General features: G+C 48.4%; 1 protein-coding gene across 3 annotated transcripts in view; it reads left to right on the forward strand.

The window, feature by feature from the left end:
• LOC126541910 (chitotriosidase-1-like) overlaps positions 1 to 22,019 on the forward strand; it is a 30,361-nt gene extending 8,342 nt beyond the window's left edge. The window contains exons 2-11 of one of the 3 annotated variants that reach the window (XM_050188874.3): positions 1,875 to 1,954; positions 6,117 to 6,257; positions 7,429 to 7,714; positions 8,356 to 8,467; positions 9,531 to 9,643; positions 15,943 to 16,072; positions 17,517 to 17,687; positions 18,603 to 18,682; positions 19,228 to 19,347; positions 20,104 to 20,226. In XM_050188874.3, the coding sequence (XP_050044831.1) occupies positions 6,176 to 6,257; positions 7,429 to 7,714; positions 8,356 to 8,467; positions 9,531 to 9,643; positions 15,943 to 16,072; positions 17,517 to 17,687; positions 18,603 to 18,682; positions 19,228 to 19,347; positions 20,104 to 20,143 (1,134 nt within the window). In that variant the 5' untranslated portion in view covers positions 1,875 to 1,954; positions 6,117 to 6,175 and the 3' untranslated portion in view covers positions 20,144 to 20,226. Of the gene's footprint in view, positions 1 to 1,564; positions 1,955 to 6,116; positions 6,258 to 7,428; positions 7,715 to 8,355; positions 8,468 to 9,530; positions 9,644 to 15,942; positions 16,073 to 17,516; positions 17,688 to 18,602; positions 18,683 to 19,227; positions 19,348 to 20,103 lie in introns of those variants that run through there. The other 2 variants (XM_055077006.2, XM_050188873.3) reach the window with 2 other exon arrangements.
• The last annotated feature ends 4,658 nt before the right edge of the window (positions 22,020 to 26,677 follow it).

Genomic DNA, 26,677 nt, shown 5'->3' on the forward strand with positions numbered 1-26,677 from the left:
TTCTTTTAGATTTTCTATTGTATTTTTTTTTTCCTTGCGCTTTATACCACAGCATTTGACACCTGTGTGCCTATAATGAATTTGAGGTCGCTCACTTTTTTTTTTCATGCCATCGGCATCAATATTGTGTATTCATCCTGTTTTTATCTGCTGTACGCACACTTGCCATGATTTACAGAAGGCAGGTGGTAGTACCTAATAAATAAAATATACAACTACGAATACAGCAGAGCGCTTACGAAAACAAAAACAACAACGAAAGTTCCACGGGACGCTCGTTCTCAGGAGGAAAGGATTTCCATGCTCGTGACATATATTCGCGTCATAATACAGGAATATTTACAACTTTAATTTATAGTGGGTAATAATACACGACGCACAAATATCCCAAGCACTTGTCAAGCGCTCATTTCGGCATTGAAGAAAGCGACCAAATGGTGGATTTTATTTCCAAGGCGAAAAGCCCGAAATGCTGCCTAATCGACTAGCTCTCTTACCAGACCCACAAACCTCCGCCTTCGCCCCGTCGAAAGAGAAGGAAAAGAAAAAAAAGAATAAGACAGGTTATTTTCGGCATCCAAAAGATGCAACTCATGCGAACGACAAGCCGGCGGGGCTAAAGCCATGGTATCCCGTGTTTACCTCGACAGAGCACGTGCGCGTGCCACTGATAAAGGCCAAACAGAACTATGCAGAAAATTCTTGCTATCGCGGGTGCCTTGGGTCAAGCACTGCAGTCTCTGTTGCCTCGTTTCCGCTGCGGCTTTCTTCTCCCTTTTTCGCATTTCTTCGCTCTTTCTGTTCCAAATTTTAACGACAACAAAGCGATGCTGTTGGAAAGACTGGAATTCCGGTCTAATCTCCAAACCTTGACCCCGCACTCGCAAGGGGGAAAGGGCAATACGCCATTCGTGTGCGTTCGTTCTGAAGGCAGCGAAAGTGCCCATCCGATGGAAGAACTAGCTGCCGACCACGCGGCGCTTATTTCTGTCGTTTCGGCGAGTGTTTAGCCCCGGACGAGGGGGACTACGGGGGGGAAGGGAGACATCAATTTATGCGGATGACCAATTTTCGCGGCACTTGTGGCAGGTCTCTGACCGCAGGTCTCTGACGTAGTTTGGTCACCTCTTCCCCAGACCACCGTAAAAGCCCGTGCATAGTGGTCGCGCTCTCCTTTACCCGCCTTGCCAACAGCCTTACCCGCCTGTACACGGTGCAAACACGTGAACATTTTTTCTTTTCCCGAATCCTTACAATCCTGCAAGAAAATTTCTTTCAAGTGACTGCCGCTTGCACGCCACTGGGACCTTCATTCAGCTGTTGGTTTTTGTTGCTGTTGCTGGTTTTATGTTTGTTCTAGCCGCATTTTGCCGACGCCGCTTGCAATGCGCTTCAGAATGAGCGATATTTCCAGCTATTAACCTGTTGTTACCGTACCACAAGTATGCCACTGAAAACCCGGGCATACTTTTGTGCAATTTAGTGTGTAAGAACAATCACGATTTTTTTTTTCAGATGTGTGAAAATGCCACGTACGTAACTGTCGAACTTACAATTTCCACCTATATGTGTAGAATTCTTTTTCCTTGTTCTTTTAAGCTGCAACGACAATCCTTGCTAGTGGTGAAAAGAAATGCATCTTCTTGCGCGATCGAGTGCACCCATTGTGTGCGTCTATGCGGTATTACCGCTGCAACGGAAACCCTCATAAACGCAGCGATGCATCTGTTCCCCGCGAGACGAAGCTGGGCAAAACTGAAAGCAACTGCACGTAGCGAGCGCGTTCATTGGCCTAGGCAACATGTGTACGCATGCGCAGTAGTTCTAAATGCTCGGAGTCTCCTTTAAAATATATGAATGGTTGTATATTGCAGGTTAGCGTTTCGAGTCAGTGTGCGTCACCTATCACGCCAAACGAGTGGACGCCGCGGCAACGGCCTGCATCAGCTGTTGCGTGAGTGCTACTTTTAGTGTGTCATTGCCCGCGTAGTCTAGTTTAACATTTCACGTGATATTATTATTATTATTATTATTATTATTATTATTATTATTATTATTATTATTATTATTATTATTATTATTAAAGGAAGTTACATAACCTAACTTGAGATGATTAATACAGCTACTCTTTCTCGCTTTTTTTCAACGTGGTTATTCTCATTTAATTCAGGTTGTAATGTTATTTTTTCTTCATTTCATGTCGCTCAGAACAGAAAAATACTGCTTTCTAGCTGGGGCAGCAGTGGAGTGCGCAGATATCGGTGGCTACGTGCAGCACGTGACCTTCAAAACCGAAACTCACCCAAGCTGATCCCCATAAAGTTCCCATAATGCCCTCGGCGCCACGAGTGGTCCGAACATCCGAGCAGTAATCGATGCAATTTTCGTAATAATAATAGTAATAATAATAATAATAATAATAATAATAATAATAATAATAATAATAATAATAATGCCATCTTTTTTCTTGTACCAAGTTTTTTAACAAAAACGGGCTCATTGGTTGTACCGGTGCCCGCTAGGGATTGGAAACACTTGTTAACTAGTCAATCAGTGATTAGGTTAAATTTAACAACCTTCTCATCATGAACTTTTGGGGCATAATGGTATAGCAGAATTGAAGACCCGCCACGACATAATCGCTTGCGATAAAAAAAAAGAAAAATGGGCGAAAAAATCGCGCGCACACTAGAGGCTCGTGAAAGCCACGTTTTTCACAGTTCGAGAGCGAAGAGCGGGGCAAGTAGAAAAAAAGCGCAGATTTGTTCAGCCTTCAGATACTCTGTGATTTGATTTGCTTTGCTCGGTTGCTTTCTTGGTATTGATTATGTATAGCCAGACCTTAAATTATGCTATCCCAAGGTGCCCCAATAGTGCAGCATAGAAAAGTTAATGAAACTGACATTATTAGACGATGAACTCATTAACGAGTGTTTACTTTGAATAGTCGCCGCCGGAGCACTGAATGTAACAGTAAGGTTATGAATCTATGATATATATGAATCTATAGATCAGCCTGCTTTTCTATCATTAGAACGGTCATGCGAACGAAAACCCGTTTTCGTGTTCGCGATACGGTGCCAATTAAAGAGGAAAGGAGGCGGCGAGCGCAGTGCGCTGGAATGCCCAGCACAGCTGCCCGGCACAGTTGGTGCTCGGCCACGTGCGCTCGGCCGACGTGGACGTTCCCTGACGCTCGGTGTTCAGCCATGGGACGGACACGTGTCGCGTATTCCGATAGCCGCGCTACTGGCTACGTTTGCGTTCTGTGTGCTGTAAAACTAATGTTAACGCATTACTGTCGCACCAATCACATTGATTACGCTTTGTTCTTTCTTAATTTACCGCACCTGAAATGAAGCCTGGGGTATATTTCAGTAATGTACCAGTGGGGTGGGGGAACTGTCAAGAGGAGGAAGGGAGAGGGAGCGGGGCTACATGGGCCCAGGGCGCCCATCCCCCTTAATCCGGCCTTGATTACAGTCACTCAGGACCTGTGAGGCGCTTTTATTTTGCGGCCGAAGCTAATCAAATCAAATTCAACTGATTGGCATAAAGCCTGCCAAGGGTGCAAATAACTGGACAAGGCTTTTATTCGAAATCAAAGAGCGTTGTTCAACGAAAACGTCCATGAAACGAAAACAACCTGTATTCGCACTCCAGCTCATTGCAATGCTTGCAAAATCTGCGACCATTGACTCTGAAAAATCCATCGTCACTGGTGAATGCACATTTTATCGTAATACACCTGCCGCACGTTAAAGCTCCTTTGATTAGTGTTCAAAATGTTATGTTATCATTTCTTCATTCTTTTTCTTTTAAAGCGAAGCATTCTTTGCCTCTTCTCCCGACTATTCGGGCACTGCTGCTGTGATGATTTTGCCGCGCGTACTGCTGGGTTTCTTGCAACACCACGAGATGGCGCTCGCCTCCGCGCATCCCGGCTGGCCCCGCCGTGGCAGCGTTGCACGATTTGTGCGTATGACACGTACTGGCCCTGTTTTACTATGCGACAAAAAATCATGAGCCATTTCACTCTGTGAAGGTGGATGGCCAGCGAAGCTGTTTAGTATACGACACAGAGGTGACACAGAATTTGGCACATAGGTACGGACTCATTTACCGTGATTTTTATATGCATTCGCGAGGACAGCGGAACCGCCACGACGGGAGAGTGGAAGGAAAGGAAGGGAGAGACGCGAGCGCTTGGAACGCCGACAAAGAGAGGGCGGTGCGAACGTAGAAACGGCCGAAGCGGGTCAAAGTGCAGTATGAGTTCTTATATCTGATACGGGTTGCATTTGGGTCCAACATAACTTATTTTTGCAAGTTGGCTGAGTGCTTGAAGCCTACTTCACCTCCGTCGTATGTCGACCCGGTATTGCACTATCTTCGGGATCGGCCCACAGTTTTTGCATATGCAAAAGAAAAATGCACGGAACCCTAGCCATAAACAGCTTCGCTGTAAAATGGGCTGCGGAGGTCGCATGTTGAGCTGTGATAGCGTAAACATTAAAATCGTCCATAGCCTGGAGAGAGCGCTTGCAGTTGGCGTCTCAACAGCGTGCTGGCCACGTATGCAGAAGGAGCACGTAAACATGCTCCAGCAAAATGGCTACAAAGCGTGCAATCAGCGTCGAAGACACCAAAGCCTGAAAGAAGCGTCGCGCGGAACAGGAGCGTCTTCGATACGCAGTGAAACGTGGTGCAGACCGCGAATGTATGTGTAGAATGCACACATGCAATTATATTAATTGAATTACGTACAGACCCATCATTCAACTAAAGTTTAACACTTCTGTCACGATGCGATGTGACATGTGAGGCGATGATAATGATCAGCCCTCCCCGACATTACGAACAATGACGCATAATAACGCCTCAAGCAAACACGTCTGTCTCCCTGTGTGTTCTGTGGACTACGCAGACAAACAGTAGTGGTGCACGCAAGGTAACGTTTCACGTTAACTCACCCCTCTCGTGCTGGACTAAACGCTGAAGAAATTACATATTCGCTACCAATATCACAGCTAGTTATCGCCAGTCAAAGCAAACAGCACAGAAAGCTTCGCGTATGCATCGATTCCCACAGTGTGTGGGATCCGCCGATTTCTTTTTTTTTTTTTTTTTCCGACACTTGGTTCAATATATGCGAGTGCGGAATTTCGGCATGAAAACAACACAGAAAGTCTGTCTCATTTTAAATACGTTCATCCGGTGAAAATTTGGCAACACACTTCAATAATTCTGTTGCATCGCTCTTGCGCAGTAAATGTGTCGTGGCTTTACACAAATTTCAGTGGCGAAATTGTTTCGGTGAGCGATCTGAACATTAGCTAATATCGCGCTTCACATCACGGCAAGCAAGAGCAGTCACGCTGCTGCGGCAATACATTTCAAGTGCACGCTACCCCCTAATCACGGCGGCGCACCTGTGCGGTGGCGGTCACGAACACACAGACACGCTCTTACGCGCGCGCGCCCACTGCGCACACAGGGATGCACGTTTACCGAGCGCAGTGCAAATCTCGCGAGACGCCGCTATATATCGTTTGACGGTCAGTTTGTCTTCGCGCAGCCGCTCCACTATTTGCTTTCCGACCCCGCAATGCATCGGCGCGTAATTTCGCCCGATCTCTCTCGGCGAATGCGTCATTCCTCCGCAGCCACAGACGGGGCGGCGCGACCCCGAATAACCGAGTCCTTTTACGAAAAGGAACGAAGAAAGCGTCGATCGCTCGTTGACAGCCAGCCGTCGTTTCTCGTCTGCAGTTCTTTTCTCTCTGCTTTTTGTGTCTGCGTAACCACTTGTGCGCCGCCATCTCCGCCTCCGATGCTGGGAGACCTATTACTCCCGTTCCTTCGACAAGGGCTTCCCACCTGCAACTGCTGCTGCCGCGCACACGTGTTGCCTGCACTGCCTTCTCTCGCGTTTTTGTCGCATTCTTGCCGGGACGATGGCTGGCTGGTGGTTCCGCGTCTTGGCGTTTTCTTTTCGCCGTCCAGCAACCTGTAGCTCTCTCCGTATCTTCTGTCGTTGGCACCGGACGCTCACCGCATAAGTGGTGCAGCGGGCAAACAGAGGGCCGCCCCGCCTTTTATTTCCATCTGCGCAGCCTCGCTTCGCCCGCCACCGAGACCGTGAGAGGCGGCAGCCGGGCTGGCGACCGCCGTCATGGAGCTGCTGCCGGCACCACAGACGGCCCTGCAATGGGCTCTGGCCGCCGTGTGGACCTGCTGCCTCTGGCATTCAGCACGTGAGTCCGCCCGGCAACGTCTTTATCCTGACCACGCGTTTTCCGATGGCATGGGAGAACTGCCGTCTTGACGCTTTGATTCTTAAAGACTACCTCGTCGCTGGCTCTTGTGGTCCCAAGCTTTAAACCGCTTTCGTGCGGCACCAACAAGAGCTGTGAATGCTCCCGTATTAACAGCCACATGTACGGTCTTTGTCAAAGAGCTTCAAAGCCATTCCGCTAGTAACGATACTTGTCGCCGCCGTGCACTGTGGCAGGGCTCCTGCAGCACGACTGATGCTTCTAAGCTCAAGATAGCAAAGAACACTGCCCCTCTCACCCTCTGGGATTTGGAAGCCGCGAAACTTCTGTGGTGGTACAGTATGCACTCTAAACACGACAGGTTCGGGCACGCGTGCAGTGACCTTTTTACGAAGGCTGTACGCGTCAACAGGAATCCAGATGACACCATATATTTTGCATTAAGATTCAAGTGGAACTAGATGTGCTGGATGAAAAGCCAAGAGAAAGAAATCAAAATTTTAAAAGTGACTTCAACGCTTCCGAAAAGCTTTCGGGCTTCTCCTTTCGCTACCCTATGTCCTACATACACGATCCTGTTGTCCGTATGGTATCTGCACGCTGCCGGTGTGGGCCTATCTTGGCCCACGACCAGAAGTTCCGAGAAAGGTACAGCGAGTACTGTCCAAAGATATGTCAGTGCAGGCTTGATATGTCAGTGAAGGCAAGATGTGTCAGTGTAGTGTGGCTTCAGAACAACCTCCGGTGAGGGTGGCACCACGCAGCACACTTATTTTCACTCTCTCCTTGTGCAGTCGACCATGAAAGTTCGCTGACCACGGAATCTCAGAAAAGGTCGAATTTCCGAGCAGCCTGCAAAAGTATCCAGTCAAACTGCGCATCATAATGTTCTCATATCCTAGTAGGGGCTCGTGGTCTCGTAGTCCGTAAAATTTGGTGGTGAACTGTACATCAATGAAAATCTTTTTGGTAAAGTGCAATCAAGCGCAATTGTTCCTAAAGCTATGTCAGGTGCGAACTTAAGGATAGTGTCAACCTTATCATCGTCCTTGTAGAACTGCAAGAGTCATCGCAAAATGTCCCAACTTACGAGTGTTTCAACTATATCTCCAAGCACTAAAGATGCATCGGCTACGTCGATGTCTTGCAGGATCGTTCCAACAGGTCTGCTACCTGGTAGCGCCGGTCAACTCGTCTGACGCGCTGCCCATCGCCTCGGTAAACGTGCGCCTGTGCAGCCATGTGATCATGGGCTTCGGCACCGTCGCGGAAGATGGCAGCGTCGACCTGGACGCGCTTGGTGGACCCCAGGCATTGGCATCTCTGGCCACGCTGCGAAAGCGTCGACCGGACCTCAAGCTCATGATCTCCATAGGAGGGGGAGGGGGCGACAGCAACTTCAAGACTATGGTGTCCGGCGCCGACAGCAGATGGAGGTGACGTATAGACATAATATGGGCGACGTACTTCTCCGAGCTCACTGTGACAAGCCCCTGAATTTAACGGAAGAAACGAAAGGGAGCTTTGTGTTCGAAATTTTGAGCCTATACAATTGCGTTTCCACACAGATTTAGAAAAGCAGAAGCAAGGAAGTTCAAGATCCCCAGTCTAGCCTGCAGAACCACTGAACTTCGTGTAATAATACTGCATTACTGACACTGCATGCAATTGTAACTTTCTTTAGAACACGGAGGTGAAAAGGACTGAAGATAAAGATAGAGCTTCGAGCAATTGATTGATTGATTGATTGATTGATTGATTGATTGATTGATTGATTGATTGATTGATTGATTGATTGATTGATTGATTGATTGATTGATTGAGTGAGTGAGTGAGTGAGTGAGTGAGTGAGTGAGTGAGTGAGTGAGTGAGTGAGTGAGTGAGTGAGTGAGTGAGTGAGTGAGTGAGTGAGTGAGTGAGTGAGTGAGTGAGTGAGTGAGTGAGTGAGTGAGTGAGCGAGCGAGCGAGCGAGCGACGAGCGAATGAGGGAGTGGAGCTGTAAGCTACCTCTTGATAGCTGTAATTTATGGCAACCCTTACGTAACTTATGGCAACTGCTGTTCTACGCACTCCTCAGGTTCATCGCCTCAGCGATATCAGCGTTGCGGGCGGCCCGCTTGGACGGACTCGACATCGACTGGGAGTTCCCCAAGCTGATGGATGGAAGTCGCTTCGCGCGCCTGCTCAAGGTGCGCCTCGTACAGAGTCAGCTCGGCAGCCAAGGTCGCATAACCAGCTGCATCGCGCGGCAGTCTTGGCTGCCTTCACTCGAACCAAGCATCGTCGTATCACAGGCTCATATATATAGTATCATAGACGGCTACCTAGCTCACAGCTGTGGCAGCAAAATGCCGACGTTATTCTGAGACGACGGGCTGCAGGAGCGAACGACTGGAAATGGCCTGCTAGCTGTTCGCATAATTTTCCTACTGAGAGGCCGTGTTTCACCGCCTGACAGAATCAGTTTTATTCGACTTGCAAGAATGTTCGCGGCGGTGCGGCCTCAACAGTCGTTGCAGCCGAAGCCTGCCACAATTCAGCTTGTGTAATCTCTACAAACCTTGCTGTGAACTGCAGTGCTTAATTGATTTATTACTAGATTGCCTTGTATTGCGATCCTTTATTTTACGCTTTGCCGTTCCTTAGTCATTTGCAACAAGCTACTGTGGTATTTCCTTTTATTATATCGCCCCGTCTATATTATGTCCCCACCGAACCTTTATAATGTAACCAAATAAAAAAAAATACACACGCACATTACGGCAGGATGCTCCGCGATTTCATCATCATCATCATCATCATCATCATCATCAACCTGGTTACGCCTACGGCAGGGCAAAGGCCTCTCCCATACTTCTCCAACAACTCCGGTCATGTACTAATTGTGGCCATGTCGTCCCTGCAAACTTCTTAATCTCATCCGCCCACCTAACTTTCTGCCGCCCCCTGCTACGCTTCCCTTCCTTTGGAATCCAGTCCGTAACCCTAATGACCATCGGTTATCTTCCCTACTCATTACATGTCCTGCCCATGTACATTTCTTTTTCTTGATTTCAACTAAGATGTCATTAACTCGCGTTTGTTCCCTCACCCAATCTACTCTTTTCTTATCCCTTAAATGCTCCACGATTTAAGATTGAACAAATTTTCTGGCACGAATGACCAGCCGCTTCAGCGTCCGCCCGAGTGTTTTGGAGCTTCATCTCGGACGCCCAAAGTGCATACCGTACGCGGTGTCGTGCTCATGCACAGGCGGCGTCCGTGGAGTTCAAGAAGGACGCCCAGTGGCCGCTACTCCTGTCCGTTGCGGTGCCTGCTCAAAGCTTGCTCATCATCGGCGCCTACGACGTCAAGGCGATGGCCAGGTAAGCGTGATGCGACTGGTTTTTAAGTTCCTGCTTCATTTACAGTTTCTTTACGGTACACGAGACATCGCGATTGCCATGGCGCCAGAGCTCAAGGCCAAATATCATAAACGCGTGACTGCATGCAAGCTCCTATGGCGCCACGAGCACAGCAGACATACAACTCGCACGAAAGTGATTACAAATATAGTGTTACATATAAGCACAATTTCAGTTGGAAGAATATTTGACAATAAAGAAAACGTACAACAAAAATAGGGTAAAAAAGTATGCAGTGCATGGAATATCAAGATTCGGCAATGCGCCCAAAAGAAACAAAATATGAAACAATCAAGGATCGCTACTTATGTAAAGAGTACAATTTCGCCTCTTTATATATATATATATATATATATATATATATATATATATATATATAGAAAGAGATGAGCGTTGTTCAACGAAAATGCCAGATAAATTGGTCTCACCATTCAATAAGACAGGAATTTCCCAATTTATTAATTAACGTCTTACTTTTCATTTCTTTTTTCATTTTAGTTATAAAATTGCAGAGTGGGGGGTTTAGTGGATGATCATCAAGAGCACGAAAAAAAAAAAAGTCGACAGAGACACTTACGACTGCTTACGTGTGGGAATGCGAAAGCATTATAGTCGCTTTGGTAGAATGTTTTAGAGCGCAGCTCTTTGGCGCCCGTTCCTGCGGCAAGCGTCAGCGTAACCGAGAGAGCGAGCACAGCGAAACATGAAAGCGAACACGGAACGGAGGGGGGGGGGGGGGGGGGAGGAGGAGGACGAAAGACGCGAGGACGAAAGCGGAGAGGAGGATGCAGCGCAACCAGGAGGCGGAAAGCGGAGGAGGATTTGATAAAAAAGAGTCAGGAGGAAAGCGGAGTGCCGGCACGACCAGGCATGCGGTCAGCGTGGAAACAAAACGCTGGCGTAGGCTTCGGGCTCACTGCGCATGCGCTACTTCGCCTGCGGCGCCGCTGACGCCAGAGAATGCGCCCCGCGTGAGCCACGCGTTTCACGCTTTCTTTCTGAACCATGAGCGACGCAACCGGTGAAAGGGCTTCGTCTGCGGTTGCTGCTAAAGAATGCTGCCCAAGCGGAGGTTGAGCGCCGCCTCTGAGAGCACCTTGTCCTTCAGGATAATATTATTTGCCATAATATGTCGCGAATTCAAAAGACCTGAACAGCGGAGGTATTCTGTAAGGGTCCACCTAGTGGACATGCCCATTTCGTCTGCTGCTGAAGTGCTGATTGGCTGTGGCGCCTGGCTGCTGCGGACGCGTAGCGCAGCCCAGCCGATCATAACTTAAACAGCAGACGAAATGGACATTTCCAATAGGTAGACTCTTACAGAATACCTCCCCAGCTGTGCTCCAAATTCGCATTAGGGGAGTATCGTAATCGTCGGTGAAATTGCTTTTTCTGTGCGTTTGTCCGCGCGCCCTCTCGCCTGCGTTATATAATTGCGCCTCGGTAACGCCAAATCAAAACGCGCGAAGCATCTCAACGCGCTCGCTTGCCTGCGAGGAGCTCATAACTCGAAGGTATACGTACCGCTCAGCACCGTTCAATTGGACATTAATGCTTTTTAATTTCGTAAGCATTTCTATGCCTACACAACGAGGAAAACCATCCGTCCGTCCTTCACGTAAGGTGATCGCTTTCAACATAGGGCCCGTAGCAGCGAGCGAATTCACCTTCGTGCTGCCTCTCGCTTCAACGCGAACTACGCGGCGAGAACACGAAGCACGAGCGCACGAAGCTATCAGCAGTCGACTCTTCCCATCGCAGGTCGCTTTCAAGATACGGACCACGCGGCTGCGCCATGCGCAGCCGCCACCGGAGTACGCTTTATGACGGTCCTTAATGGTTTGACGGGGGGTGAATAGGGCGCTAAAGAGCGATAACGACCTATTATGATGGAAGGGTCGTCACCCCACCTGGCGCCGCCAGCTGCAGTAGTTTGCTTGCTTCATTAATTCCCTTTGCGCCACCGTCCACAGCAGTCCGTGTCGCCGCAGCGCTCTCTTTTGTATACAAATACTGGTCGGATACGGTTTCATACCACTGATAATGACACCGGGCTGCGTGGAGATGAGCTAGTTACACAATGCTCACGCATACTTAGACAACTCCCAGAGGAGGCTTTGCGTGAACTTTTCTTTTATACGCTCATGATGCGGCGCCACCTTCTCCCCATTGACTGCGCCGTCACGTGTGCAATGACGCACGCACTAGGCACTCCTTTAGTCACCGAGAACCGTGCAGCCGCCGTGGCGTCGGAGAAGCGTTCTCGCCTCGCAGCCCGGAAGCCCTTGTTTGATTCTCACCAAAACCAAGGAACCATTCCGTCTACAGTAGGGTACTTCAAGGAGGCGAACTGAGCCCAACCTGGTTTAATATTGTTCTCATTGGACTCGTAAAAGAACTCATAGGTGCAGTCTAGGTCTCTGCGTACGCAGATGACACCTGCATGTGGACCACGAGCTTAACGCGCTTGCAAGTACAAACGAAGCTACAGCGTGCAGTGTCAATAACGTCGGCATACCTTAACATTCGTGGACTACAGCTCTAACCGACAAAGAGTGTAGCCATGGCGTTTACATGAAAGTCAATGGCCTGCTACCCCGTTATGATTGATGGGTAGATTATACCTTCAGTAACCCACTACAAGTTTCTCGTAGTCACCGACGACCGTGATTTGTCTTGGTTGAAGCACATCTCTGCATTAAGAAAAAAGCTTGACAGCTTTGCTCAAGCCAGTCGGCATATGTCTGGGAAATCGTAGGGGCCATCCAAATCACCTCATCTGCAGCCCTACCAGGCACTTTTTGTTGAATACCTCCGCTACAGTGCGCCTGTACTTTCTCGCATTAGTACATCTGGTGCACGCACACTTGAAAGTGCTCAGGCTCGCGCACTGAGAATTCGCCTAGGGCTACCATGATTTGTTTCTACTTGGAGCACTATTGCAGAGGCACGCACGTGCCCAACTCGAGTTCTTCTGCAACATGAGCCATTGCAGGTGCATCTAAGGCTACTGACTGGGCACAGGAATCATTTACTGACGAACGTCACGAGCGTACTGCCTGACGCCGCCTACTCAGAAACTCTGTTGTTGCAACAAGATCTACTGCCGTTGGACTTCTCACCGGATAACGTACCGAAAGCTCTACTCTGGACAATGGCAAAGCCAACGGTGAGACTCTCAGTCCCCGGAATAACGAAGAAGTCGGAAATGCCGCTTGCTGGGCTCAAGCATTTCGCGCTATCCTACATTGCTTACATGTATAGATATACCCAACATGTTTTGGCAGATAGTTCTGTGACACAGACCTCTTCCGCGGCAGCTTACACGGTACCTGGAATGGAGATCACGCAATGGTTCAAGCTCGGACACAGAACATTGTCAACAGCAGCTGAGTTGACCGGCGTTCGAGAAGCAGTCCACTGCATACTTCAACAAAGCCTCGAGAAATGGACAGTGTTTTGTGACTTAAAACCGGCGCTGCAACTCACAAGCAATTACATGAATCACAGAACCGCGTATGGTCCTTCGGATTATGACATCATGGCTCTGATGGCTGAGGCGTCTCAAGCCGGGCATGCCATCGTGCTGCAGTGAATTCCTAGCCATTGTAGAATAGCTGGAAATGAACAGGCTGACGCGGAGGCAAAACACATTGACAGGAAGATTGTACAATTAATTTGTCCCGGTATGACATCAACGCCTTGCTCCATAACTCCAGGAAAACATCTATGGCGCAACAATGGGACAACCACTAACATCAGAAAGAGCGCCTCCAATACTTGACGCTGGTTTGCAATTCCCGATTCAACTTCGGTTGCGGAGAGAGAGAGAGAGAGTGTACAGAGAAATGCAGGGAGGTTAACCAGAGGTAGTTCCGGTTGGCTACCCTGCACGGGGCGAAGGGTTAAGGGTGATAAAAAGAGAAAGAAAGTGGAAGGGCGAGATAGAAAGAAAGAGAGACGAGCACGAACAAAGCGCGTACACTATAGAGCGGTATGGGGCGGCATTCTTAAAGTCTATCGTGAAGCCCCGTAGACCGCAGGAACCTTAATAACGCGAGTAAGGCCTTCAACGAGGATGCTCTTTCGGGGCACTGACCTAAAGCTTTGAGTTCCAACTGGTCCAGTACTCTGCACATCACTTGTCGCTGGGCACTATATCGCGGGCAGACACAGATAATGTGTGCGAGCGTATCATCTATGTTGCATGTGTCGCAACGTGGGGCTGTTGGCGATTCCAATAAGGAAAGCATGTGAGTTCGTAAAGGCAACGCCTAGCCACAGACGGTACAGCATGGTCTCTTTACGTCGTGGTAACCCAGGCGGGACGTGCATCCGTATGTTCGGAGACAACGAACGCAAGCGACTCATGGTGAAAACGTTCGAGTCCCGCAGGGGCAAAACATTTAGGCGCGTGGAGAAGAGTGGACCATGCCCAACGCAACATAAAGTCACTCTTAAACTTTCTATGTGAGACTGGCTTAGACGGTCATCTTTAGGACCTGTGAGACCTGAAGACAGTGTTTCCGCGATGACGTTTAGTGTGGACAAGGTTACTCGTGCGTGCAGTGTGTCTACATGCACGACGCATCCGCGCATCCGCGTATTGGACAACATGTATATAGTAGCTCATTGTACCATATCATAATCACCTGCCACCTACCTTGCCCTGTTTCTCCCACTTGCCCTTACCCTAGTGAGAAGTAGCAGGCTAGAGACACGCCCTCCAGGCCGACCTCTCCTCCTGTCTCTTCATTAAAATATGCTCCCTTACCCAGATCGAAATTTACCAAATTTTCGTTTCAAAGCCATTAATTTACTTCGTTTACAGGAACCTCCCTGAGAAATTTGACGCCAATCCAAGAAATTTGTGAAATGTTTTTACTCTTTGCGCCGTCGGCCATTTTTGTACCATCTTTCTGTCACGCCGAGTACGCCAACGAATTTTCGCGTAGTGGGGCAGATATAGCTTTCGCATTAAAGATTAACTTTCAATCAAGATTAGCTTGCGAGTAAATTTCCACGGCGATTCTATATATATCGAGGCCATTGCGGGCAGGCGGTGCAGTCTATGCATGCGTCCAATGCGGTGGCGACAGGTTTCTTTTTTCTAGACCACGAGAGGCTGAAGGAATCCCACACTAAAGGATATATTGTAGAAGCAAATACATTAACCTGCTGATTACGCACACTGCAAAATAAGTTCATACGCAAATTATGCCATGAGAACCCGTCACGTGACTACAATGACAATCCAGTTGGCATGAAAGATAGAAGCGGTAAAGGGGGATAGCGGTTTCTTCTTAGCAATGTTTACCAGGCCACAAGCGCCCTACATGGTGGCTCTAAAGTTTTGATTGATAAATTAATATATATCTACAGCAAGGTACAGAGCACGCAAAATCCTTAAATATTTACATACTTCGTGAGAGCAGCAGTAGCACTGCGGTACAGCCATGCTGGTATGCGCGTAACCAACGAGGTCCTCAAATCATTCAATAAAGCGTTTCATTTTTGAATGACTTATTTGCTCCATGTAAGGTCCCTAAGTGACACACGCCGTTTGGGGCTCATTGAAGTTCATTTAATTCCAAGTATAGCTGCGTTGTCGCATTGTCTCCCCTTTCGGAAGGCAGCCGCCCCGGATGGCCAGGTTCGAACACCTGAGTAAAAGTGCGAGAAAGGAAGAAGACGAAGACGTAGCCGCGTGTTCAGATCCGGTCTTGGCAGCTTCAATGAACCCCACGCGGCGTGGAATGAATCAATCATTCAGCAATATTATATATATATATATATTCAGAGCGTGCGGCTTCTTCATTTCACCTCACCTTATACAGGCCACAATATATATGCCTAATAAACCCTGCTGTAATACCTAACGTCTCCGAGTTTGATACATCACAATTACAGCTTAATAATCGGGAACTACATATGGATAGCCTATAGTAGTGTTTCTGATACATTGGGACCACTTTTCAGCCGACGATACTTTAGCACACCAATTACTAAATAACCACTATATTAATTAGGTCTTAACTGAAAAGAACAGTTCATTGTTTGTTTGTTTCTGTACTAATGTACTTCCCACGACTAGAAATAAAGCTGAACGTGTTTTTCTCGTTTTTCTTCATGTGGAACTGTGTTCGGGCATTGCGGAGGATAAACGCGTTTTCATCTCGCTCCCGTGAAGTAGGGTATGGTGACGAACCCGCCAACGCATCGTCCCTTCAAAACCCTTCTTTCACCGCGCACACCCGCAGGTCCGTGGACTTTGTGAACCTGATGACATATGACTTGAACGTCTACAACTGGTATACACCATGGTTGCGTCACAACAGTCCCCTGCGGTCCAGCGCCACCGACCCGCCATACTTCAATACGCTCAATGTGGTCGGTACCTGTCTTCATTCTTTCTTGCAATGATTACATTCTTTTGCGAGTCGCCCGTTCTCTGCGCAGCGGCCCTAAACAAGAGAAGCAGGAACGCCCTACAAAAAAAAAAAAAGAAGGAAAAAGCTGGTTCACGTATAACTTCAACTTACACATTCGATAATCTCGTACGGACACACATATTGTTTAGTGTGCTTTCGTAAGATTTAAGCGCGCGCGCGCGCGTGTGTGTGCGTGTGTGTGTGTGTGTGTGCGTGCGTGCGTGCGTGCGTGCGTGCGTGCGTGCGTGCGTGCGTGCGTGCGTGCGTGCGTGCGTGCGCGCGCGCCTTCGTCTGACTTGGGCCTAGGAACTTCGGGCTGGTGTCGGGCTTCAATAGGGCCCGTAATAGGCCCTGTTATGATATTTGTAACTTTGCAAGACTTCGCGTCGGCGAATGTGAGTGGACGTGAGAATGAGCGTGAACCTGTGTGCCGGTTAGTGTTAATGGAAGTGACTATGAACGCGTGCGAATGTTGGTGAGAGTTCAGTGGGCGTGAGTACGAAGATAAGTGTGTGCCGATGAGTGCCTAGAGCAAAGTTCCTGGAATACGGCAAAGGAAACTTGGCGTATAAATGCGTGGCGTTACGGCGCTCGGCGCTGCTCACGGTCACGGACTTGAGAAGGCGCGCTTCGCCACACAAACAGTATTAGTGTGGCGAAGGCCACTCTTCACTCAGGACGGCAGCCGTAGACGGGCAAGAACGTGCGCAGTAGTAGAGCAGCGCCTACGCAGCATGCGTAATTTTTCTGTATATGAATTTAATCACGTCCATCAGCGTTGTGGTCGCAGGAGAAACATCTGGCGTTGCGGCAATAATGCAATATATGCGCGAATTGGGGACCCTGAACTATAATTTCCTTCGCATCATATGTCCTGTGCGCGGTGTACGCTTAGTGATCTCACGTCTACTTCAACGGTGAATTAACATTCGGGCACCGGTGGTAGAGCCAATTCCCTTATATTTCTTTGTTTTCAGCTCAGTCTCTCTTACATGTATACAGTCTGCATATAGTATGTCGGTAGGTAAGATATTTACTGAGAAGCTTTACTGGTCCGCTGCGCATGCACGCATATGCGCATGGTATACATAATGATGTCTGTCGATGTATACTTGTATGCGCACAGTGTAGTTAGAGGAACAGGCCATTTTTAATGTGTTAATTTGTTGCACTCTTGAATTGTGCGTTGTTGCCTGCCTGACACACCATGCAGTCCCCCTAAACCGATCAGGCTGTGTAAGAAGGACGAAGGTCATCAACATTGCACAACCTGTGCATTCTGTAAATAGATGTTGAACTGAGTTGAATCCACAGTGCGTTTTACGTTATGACGCCTTGCTGCGTCATAGTACAGCGCGAGAGTCTTGTCCCACCCTGCTGTGGTATGCGGCTAATCTGCGCAGGAGTCAAGCGCCAAGCTGTGGGCAACCTTGGGCATGCCAAAGTCCAAGATCATGGTGGGCATTCCGACCTATGGACTGTCGTGGGTGCTGCGCGATCCTGACCGCTGGCAGGTCGGCTCGCTAGCCGCCGGTCGTTACGAATACGGCGGCGGATTTGTCAGTTACCCTCAGGTACATGTCTCTGAGTGCGTCATTCGAAATACACCTTTATTGCAGTGGATTCGGCCCTTGTCAGAGGAGAGTTCTTTTATGCCAATTTCATTTCTCTTTTCATTTATTAAGAATCCGATTATTATCGCGAATTTCGCCCTCATCATTAAATAATTTGAAAGCTTAAAGAAAGTGCATAATTTTCGCTATGCCTTATTTGGCTTATTGTCTAGCATTGTTGCCTTCTTGAAATTGAGCAACCTTTCTTTCTTATTTCTTTTCCGTTTTCCTTTTTCTATCTTTATTCTTTTTTTTATGGCTTTTTCACATCCTTGCAGAAGTGCCCCTTCCGGTGACCGTTGCCAGCCTGCTCCTTGCTTTCACTTTCTCTCTTCGAAGTCTGTATATGTTTTCAAATCAAATAATAATAATACCCTTAGTACCATGGGATACGTGGCAATGCAATATATGCAGGCTTGCGTTGAAGTCCATGCTTGCGTTGAAGCCCATGCTTGCGTCACCTTGCGCGCACTGAAGGTTTTGCAGCCCAATACCAAGGCGCGGCATCGTCTACTAACACTTGGTTATTAACGAAACGCGCGCGAGCCATCAGCTCAAGCATAACATCAACTCTGCCGGGGAAATGAAGTATCGATAGAGGAGACAATATCGATAGAGCAGTGCGTGCGTGCGTGCGTGCGTGCGTGCGTGCGTGCGTGCGTGTGTGTGTGTGTGGGGGGGGGGGGGGGTGCAGGCGAGAACGAGGCAGGCGCCCCCAGCTAGTCTCCTTCTCACGTGTTCGCACTTCTGAAATTATGGCACTGCATGCGTCCACAACTTCAGAGTGCGCCCTTACGGCCGCATCTCTTTAATTTTTTTCTTCTTCTTTCTTCTTCCATGTCCACTTCCTTCTCTCACCTCGGCGCATCCTGAAAGGCGCTCTTTCTGACTGACCACCTCGCCTTCCTCCACCAATCAGGACTTGTTTTCTACTTGGCACACCAAATATGCTTGTGGTAAGAAGCCCTAGAATGGGATAAGTGGGCTACTTCGCATTGCATTCTCGGAAAAACGAAGAGAGCGCAGGCACAACGCGACACGAAGAAGGTGACACACAACACAGGCGCTCAAAACAAGCGCTTGTGTTGCATATCGCCTTCTTCGTGTCTCATCGCCCCTGCCTCTCTAAGTCCTTCTGAGAATGTGGTAGGCCTATTAGTTCGTTTAGTATATTATGTATCAATACTCCCGAAACCGTTTGCGCATGTCTTCATAAAAGAGAGTTTGGCAAAAGCAACAGTAGTGAGTTGCCGCACTGTACATAAAAGTAACGGTAATAGAGGTCGCCGATAGAAGACTCGTTCCTTGAGTAACCACTAATGATGATGATCATGATGATGATGCGGGTGATAAGCGCAACAGCATCACGCAGTAGTCGCTCTTTGTGATTCCGTAACTTGCTGTGCGGCAACTTGCTTTCAATTGCGTAAAGCTACGGTAAATTTTGTGCAAGCGGCCCCTGGCATTCGCTATCTCACGTCATGCCTAATACACCCGACAGGTGTGCACGTTGCTTGAAAACGGCGCTCAGCGGGAGTACGACGCAGAAGCCATGGTGCCTTTCCTGCACAAAGGAAAACTGTGGGTCAGCTACGACGACCAACAGAGTGTCGCGCTCAAGGTTGGTTTTACCAAACACACGTTACACACGCGATTGACTGAATGGCCGACTGGACTTACTGAATGTTTAACGCCCTAAAGTGACACCAACGGTACCAGAGACACCGTGTATAGACGAAGGCTCGGGATCTGGTCCTCTCCCATTTTTTTTTCCTTTTTTGATCATCTCGTGTTCTTTAATACGCACCTAAATACAAATACGTGAACTTTTCTTTTTCGTTCCGCCCCTACCGTGCCAATCGGAATTCGTGCTACGTGGCCGGCAATTAAACATGGAAGCTCGTGCTTAAAAGTGGAATATCAATTTAAGCTCTAAAAAGCTAACAGAGCAATTACAGTAACGCAAACGATGACATTTCCCTTAGTTTCCTCTTTTCGAATTCCACAAGCGCCTTATGGTGAAGTAAAATGAGTATAATGAGCTTGCCCGGCATTTTCAACGCGCTGTACCGTCGCCGAAAGTTCTTGTGGGAGATTTTTTCAGCGCCACTTTCGTAAAAAGACATCGTCCGCGTTGCGCTGAAGGCTCTCGATGTACGCGCTAGCCGCGCGCTCAGAGGTTTGCGCGGAACACAACGACATCGGAATGTCGCCATGCTGTTCACTAATTTCTCGCTTAGTTCCCTGTGCCTTCGTCGCCAGTTTGCACAATACGGTGACCAACTGAGAACTAAGGGTTCTATCAATATTTACACCAATGGCTACAAGCACACTCCGCGGCAATTAATATGTGTCCTCTCAACCTACTGCATCTCAGGCGTCGTGGACCGCGCGCAGCGGCTACGGGGGCACCATGACGTTCAGCCTCAACTCTGACGACTGGGCCGGTGCCTGCGGCGACGGACCCTTCCCGCTGCAGAGGGCCATCGCGAGCGCGGTCTCCGTGGAGCAGCCAGTGGTGGGCCTCGTGGCGGCTACACCTTGACGAGGAGCCTTCCACGAAGCACAGACCGCGTCACCACGTGACATAGTGCGACGAAAACGTGCCACACGCAGGAAAGCATGAGTCTGCCGCCGAACGTTCCCGGGTATTCGTGAGGCAGCTTCTTTCGCCCGACCGCTCTCCGACGCACCACGCTATGTCCAGCTACAGAGAGCATGCGTTCTAGCCCACCAGCTATAAATTCGCTTCTGCGTCAATCGAACAGCGCGCTACCACGCGTGTTGAGGAAATCGCGATTATTGAAGAGGTCGCAGGCATGACGAGCTGCTGGCTGCCGTTAGCGTTTCAGTCTCACGCCTTCGTTTCGGTACGACATACGAACCAGAAATTGTGCATTAGTGCCGCAGTAAACACTGGCTGCGACGAAATTGCTTTATGAAATATCACTCTACAAGCTTTCTTTTTTTATTTTCGCTGCAGGATGACTCCAATGCTTTAGCAAAGAGGGTTAGTAAAAGAGGCAACAGCTGGAATATAAAGGCGGGCGCGTGTGGTGCAATGGCCTTCCCGCTTCATCTCCAGAAGCGAGAAGCGCTGTGAAAATGTGAGGAACTTTCTTCTTTTCCGATCCCTCAAAGTTTGAAGTGTCGGAAGTGCAGTGAGGACCTGTCCGCGAGAACCAGCAAAGACTCCTATCTTGAGCGCTGTGGCCTGCGCACTTTTGACACAAACTTCACGAGTACATAGCTCCATCAGCGTTAGCTTAATAAAAAAGGTGTAACGAACAATGTTATTGATAAGGGGATCGATTAGCTGCAGTTAAGAGGACCGCGGTATAAACCGTATACTGCCGTACATATCTGCCGCGAAGAACCGAACAATTGAGTGCTTTCGGGATATAAAAAGATTTTTTCCTGGCCATTCCTGGCCACGAAATGGGAAAGCTTGTTATATGCCGCCCATAGTATATAGCCATTCTGATACGCTTTACCCACTGTGCTATATTGCTCATGTTAAGACCTCAAACTTCCTCTCAACATTGAGAAATATATGCGGAAGGCAACAGAAGAATAGAATACGATCGAGTTGCCTCTAGGTATTAAAGTGCGTTTTTTTTCCTCGTTTGTTTCCCCCACCCGTGTCTCGATCCCCTTTCATATCAAGACGTAAAGACGGAGCGAGAGTCCATAAATGATCAAGTCACGTTTCATTAGCCAAGTGTGCGTGCCACCCTTGACAAGTATTATTTTTCGACAGCTACTTGAAGTGCTTCGAACGTTGACTTCTCGCAACAGTTTGCACGTCGCGGCGCACGAACCAATGACTACGACATCGATCATCCCATTTCCTTTACCCTGGCTTTCCCGCAGCCAATGAAGAGCCATGGAAGAGCAGAGCTGTGACTAAGCTCGCTCGCCCGTGCGTACCTCATCACAACCTTATCCGCCGAGCAAGCGGTCGGCTTAAACTCGCGTATACATGCTTCGTTTGCTATAGCGCATCACCACGTCACAAATTTCGATCTCGTAACGCGCGTTCCTGACGAGAAGACGGCGCAAGTCTTCGTAGTTTGCCCAATGGCATATTTGCAATATAATGCGTACTTTATCTTGAACGTCATGTTGGTCTATTTTATTAGTCGCTTTTTCTAAGTCTCCTTTCTACAGTGACTTCTGACATTAAATCAAACTTTGACAAAAAACTTCCTCTGTGTCCTTGTGAAGCAAAAAAGAAAAGAAAAAGAAAGCATGCGCACGCACACACAAAGGTATTCACTTTCCACGCACTGTGGGAGGCGATGCTCTGCGAATCATTTCATTTGCAGGTATAGATGTATATCCAGCATTTTTTTGGGGTTCTGCAAAGCGTTACCAGATGGGCCAATAAGACGACGGTAGTATATATGACGCCGACGAGCGGTGGCATGCAGCGGAAGAAAGGTTACAAGCTATTTCGTTACGCCCTGAGTGATCCCGAAGTCGGTATACCATGTCACTGGAGAAAGTGGGCCGATCCCGCAGGAAGTGGGTGAAGCGCGACACAGCGCCTCAACGAGCTATAGCTGCGACGAGGGAAGTACGGGCGAAACTGCCGCGCTGACGCTTTTATAAGCAGCTGTGCAACGTGACGCCCGCCCCAGTCGTCTTTAAAGCGCTAGTTGGCGCTGGCACGAGAAAAGTATGCCTGTGTATGTGGCGTAATGCATGGGTATAGAGAGCATCAGGCTGTTCTTCTGCTCGTGGACCCTGGTTGAATTCCCGCCATCAGACACGCACATCTCTGTTCAAGAGGCCCGAAAACCCGCCGTGGTTGCTCAGTGGCTATGGTGTTAGGCTGCTGAGCACGAGGTCGCGGGATCGAATTCCGGCCACGGCGGCCGCATTTCGATGGGGGCGAAATGCGAAAACACCCGTGTACTTACATTTAGGTGCACGTTAAAGAACCCCAGGTGGTCGAAATTTCCGGAGTCCCCCACTACGGCGTGCCTCATAATCAGAAAGTGGTTTTGGCACGTAAAACCCCATAATTTAATTTAATAAGTGGCCCGAAACTAGGAGCGACCGGAACATACCTACCTAACGCAAAGTGTGTAACCAGAAGCAAACAGTGCCTCGCGCATCACACCAGATGACGACACTAGCATTTCCACACAGGCTATAAGTATAGGTCGCATAGCAGTGTCGCTGAAACGCGCGAGCACCCGATAGCATTGCCCTCGACGGCAATCGGTACCGTCGGAAGGGAGGAGGTTGCCTCCATCTCAGATGTCTGGATGGCTGCCGCATACAGATACCCGACCTCAGTGGCCGGCTGTGTGTTCCTGCTTCCACTAGCCCTGCGTGTCGCTCCAAACCTCCAGCACTCGATAACTATATCGATGGCCCTGCAGATTGCCCCTGGCGGCAATGCATCTTGCAGAAAATGAGGAGAGCTTGGAAGGCAACTTCTCGTCCCTTGTAACTCGGATAGGATACAAAGCGTCTCCAAGAGGAGGGACAAAGAAAAAAAAAGAAACAGAAGACTCGAGTGTTATTTTGAATTGTCTAAATCGATTACTGGGAACAGCAGCCTCAAGCTCGCAGTAAGTACGTCTAGACTATCAAAGAAAGTTCGCTGTTGGGCTAGTTGGCACACGTATTTAGAACGAAAAAAAAAAAAGCGTGAACCGGACAAAGGCAAAAACGTTTGTTTCCATCATTTGCGTTCTAAATGCGAAGTCTATACTAGCATACCCAATGGTAAAAAAAGATCTTGTTGCGTAATCTTGGCCAGGTGTGTCCTGGCCATTCAATTAAGGATTGGTTGGGCAAGCTTGGCAATATACGGTATAGCTAAGGCCAAGCTTCGGAATTGACATCGGTGTCACGTATAGGGAAATTGCCGCGGTGCCTACATCGTCCCATGATCTGATATATGGTCAACGTAGCGCCTTGCATGGCCTGAAGTAAATTCCTGGATGACTATATCTGTCTGACGATTTATCCGAAATAAAAAAAAAAAGGACATTCAGTTTGGTTCGGCATTAAGGCGTGAGGAGGCGTCCCACGATATATCGACGCGAAACGTCTTTAAAATCGCTCAGAGGGTGTCGCTTGCTAAAATCGCATGTAACGAAAACCTGTTTAGTATTACCGCTTGAATATTTGCAACCATACTGCCCACGCGCCTTACTTTGGTATCATAGAGGAAAGGAACCATTACTCGATCATGCACGTGTCGCTTGCGCAGATGACATTGTTATCGCGCCACGCATGACGCAATCAGAGCTAAGTTTTATCCTTTTGCTCGGCGTTCAAAGAGCCATAAGGCATAGTTCGGCAGTTAGATGTTTGTCGATCCGAGCGGAAGTTGTCACATTTGAGAGAACTCACTCAGCCATAGTAGTCCTTTGCTCATCGCGAGTTATAAGGCCTACAAATGTGCAACTTATTTGCAGAAGTTTCACGCTTGCTCGGTTATGCATGCAGGCCCCAGAAATGGCGTGAAGAGACTCGGGCAGCAAGACAGAGGGATGCTAGTGCGCGCCCACTACGAATAGAAAGCACGATTGCAAGATTAGACCAAAGGAGCCCTACTATGTAGCTTTATCATAAGTTAAGCATTTAAGCTGAATAGACGTCATGCCATTTACTTTGGTATCGTTGTACAGATTAGAGAGGCCATTACTCGACCATGCATGCGTCTCATTCGCTGGTGGCACCGTTATCGCGACGCGCATGACGCAATCGGAGCTAAATTTGGCCCCTCGGGCGGCGTTCACAGAGGCGTAGCTCGCCAGTATACGTTTGTCCATCCGAGCAGGTTTGGTCGCATTTCAGAAGGCGCATTGTGCGCTATTAAGTAAAATTCATCAAACTAGCGCTATTTGTTACAAACATTTCAACTTCCTCGGCTTTGACGCAACTGCATTCGACATCTACACCCGTGAGCAAGAGTATACGGACCAACGATAGCGCGATCAAGCTCATTTTCTCCTCCGTCTGGGAATGCAACTTGACATTAAAAACTGCATTCCAAACTCGGCATTACGAATTTACTATTGCACTCGCCAGTTTCCGTTATGTGTGTTAATTACGAAGAAATTCTGTTTTTTCGGTCACCGTATGGTCCGTATACTTTTGTGTACGTATAGGACCCAGAAATGGCGTGAGGTCACTCGGCCAGCAATAGAGATGTGTATTCAACCTCTGTATTCAACCGACCAGGCGCGGGAGCCTATACTGTCGATAACGAGGGCGGCAGGCTCGAGCGGCGAAGTGCACACGCGGGCGCCACCAGGGGGTGTACATTTCTTTGCCAAACGCCCTCTGTGCAACAAACGGGCCCAGTACAAATGGGGACCGCTAGCTGTGACATAAGTTAGGCATGTCGGCTTTCTAATGCGCGAATAATCGCAACTTGGGTACTTACGTCATTTTTTGTATAGCATATAGTGTCCACATAACCTCTGCAACAAGTACAAGCCGTTTCGTGAACTCCACTGCGGCTGCGTCCCTGATACAGCTTGCCCGATTTCTTATTTTTAGCGCGGCACATTTATACCACGGACAATGTTTGTTCACATAATTCTACGGTGAACTCCATGCTCCGGCTGTCGCGTGTGAAGCACACATATCTCACTCCCACACACACGACACGCATTCATGTATGCGCCTCATAATTTTAGCAAGTATATGTCTCCTATTTCTCGAACCGCCGCAATTCTCCGATGGTGCGATATAACGAATCAAGGTTTTCGACGCGAGTTTAAACTATTTACTTGACAGCTGTTGAGCGGGTCTAGCGTACGATCATAATTCAAATATTACGAAGAACATACTTCTGAGAGCTGAAGGTTCGACCAATTATTGTACATACTATACCCACCGTGGTTGCTTTGTGGCTATGGTGTTGGGCTGATAAGCACAAGGTCGCGGGATCGACAGCCGGCCACGGCGGCCGCATTTCGATGTGGTTGAAATGCGAAAACACCCGTGTACTTAGATTTAGGTGCATGTTAAAGAACCCCAGGTGGTCGAAATTTCCGGCCTCCGCCACTCTGCCGTGCCTCATAATTAGATCGTGGTTTTGACTCGTAAACGCCCATAATTTTTTTTTTAATTGTGCATGCTACGGTAGCAGCACTGTACGTCGGCCGTATTGCGATCGCGACACAGCCTTAACTAACTTCGCATACCAGTGGGCCTGTTAGGACGTTGTGCTGCAGGGTCTTACTGCGTCCTTGGACCCAGGTTGTTGATGAATTCTGTACCAGCATAGTTGGCTGTCAAACGTGGCCCGCCTATTGCCGACTTACGGATGGCCGAGAAAAGTGGCAGCCAACTCTTTCCCAGCGTTTTGCCAATAGCTGGCCATCTTTCATTATGTTCCGTCCCGACCCAACGGAATTCCGTCATTCATACTCTCGATTTCATGAAGGTTAGAAACTGCGAAGGCTCTCAGCCGCCTGCTCTACGAAGAATCATTGCAACTTTGGCAAATACAAATTCTAGGTTCTTGTGAACCGTCGCACTCTTTAAGGATCCTCGCAGTATCTACACAAGCTCCAATTAGTTCCTGCAAAGGCCTGCCTGTGGCAATTGTTGAACGTCGCCTGCATACACACACAGGTTATCTGCCAAGTTGACATTTCCAAGTTCCCTGAGTTTCCCAGGTCTTCCCTGAGTAGCTTTGCAAAATTCTCGAAGTGACACAGAACTTTGTTCTATGTCAAGACAGGCCGAGACCATGTCACCCGATGCTGTCACTCTCTAGTAAGCATGTTAAAAAATGAAAAATGAGAAAAATTATCAGGCATACAGAAAATCGGTGATTGACTGCGCACTGGCAACTCCTCCAGCCGACGATACGGCGTTAAAGACGATAAACAGGAGAATTAAATAAGCTAATTCATTCATTCATTCATTCATTCATTCATTCATTACGATTCCTCTCTGTTACTCGAGTC

This window comes from Dermacentor andersoni, chromosome 2, assembly GCF_023375885.2.
Source record: "Dermacentor andersoni chromosome 2, qqDerAnde1_hic_scaffold, whole genome shotgun sequence".
Lineage (NCBI taxonomy): Eukaryota > Metazoa > Arthropoda > Arachnida > Ixodida > Ixodidae > Dermacentor > Dermacentor andersoni.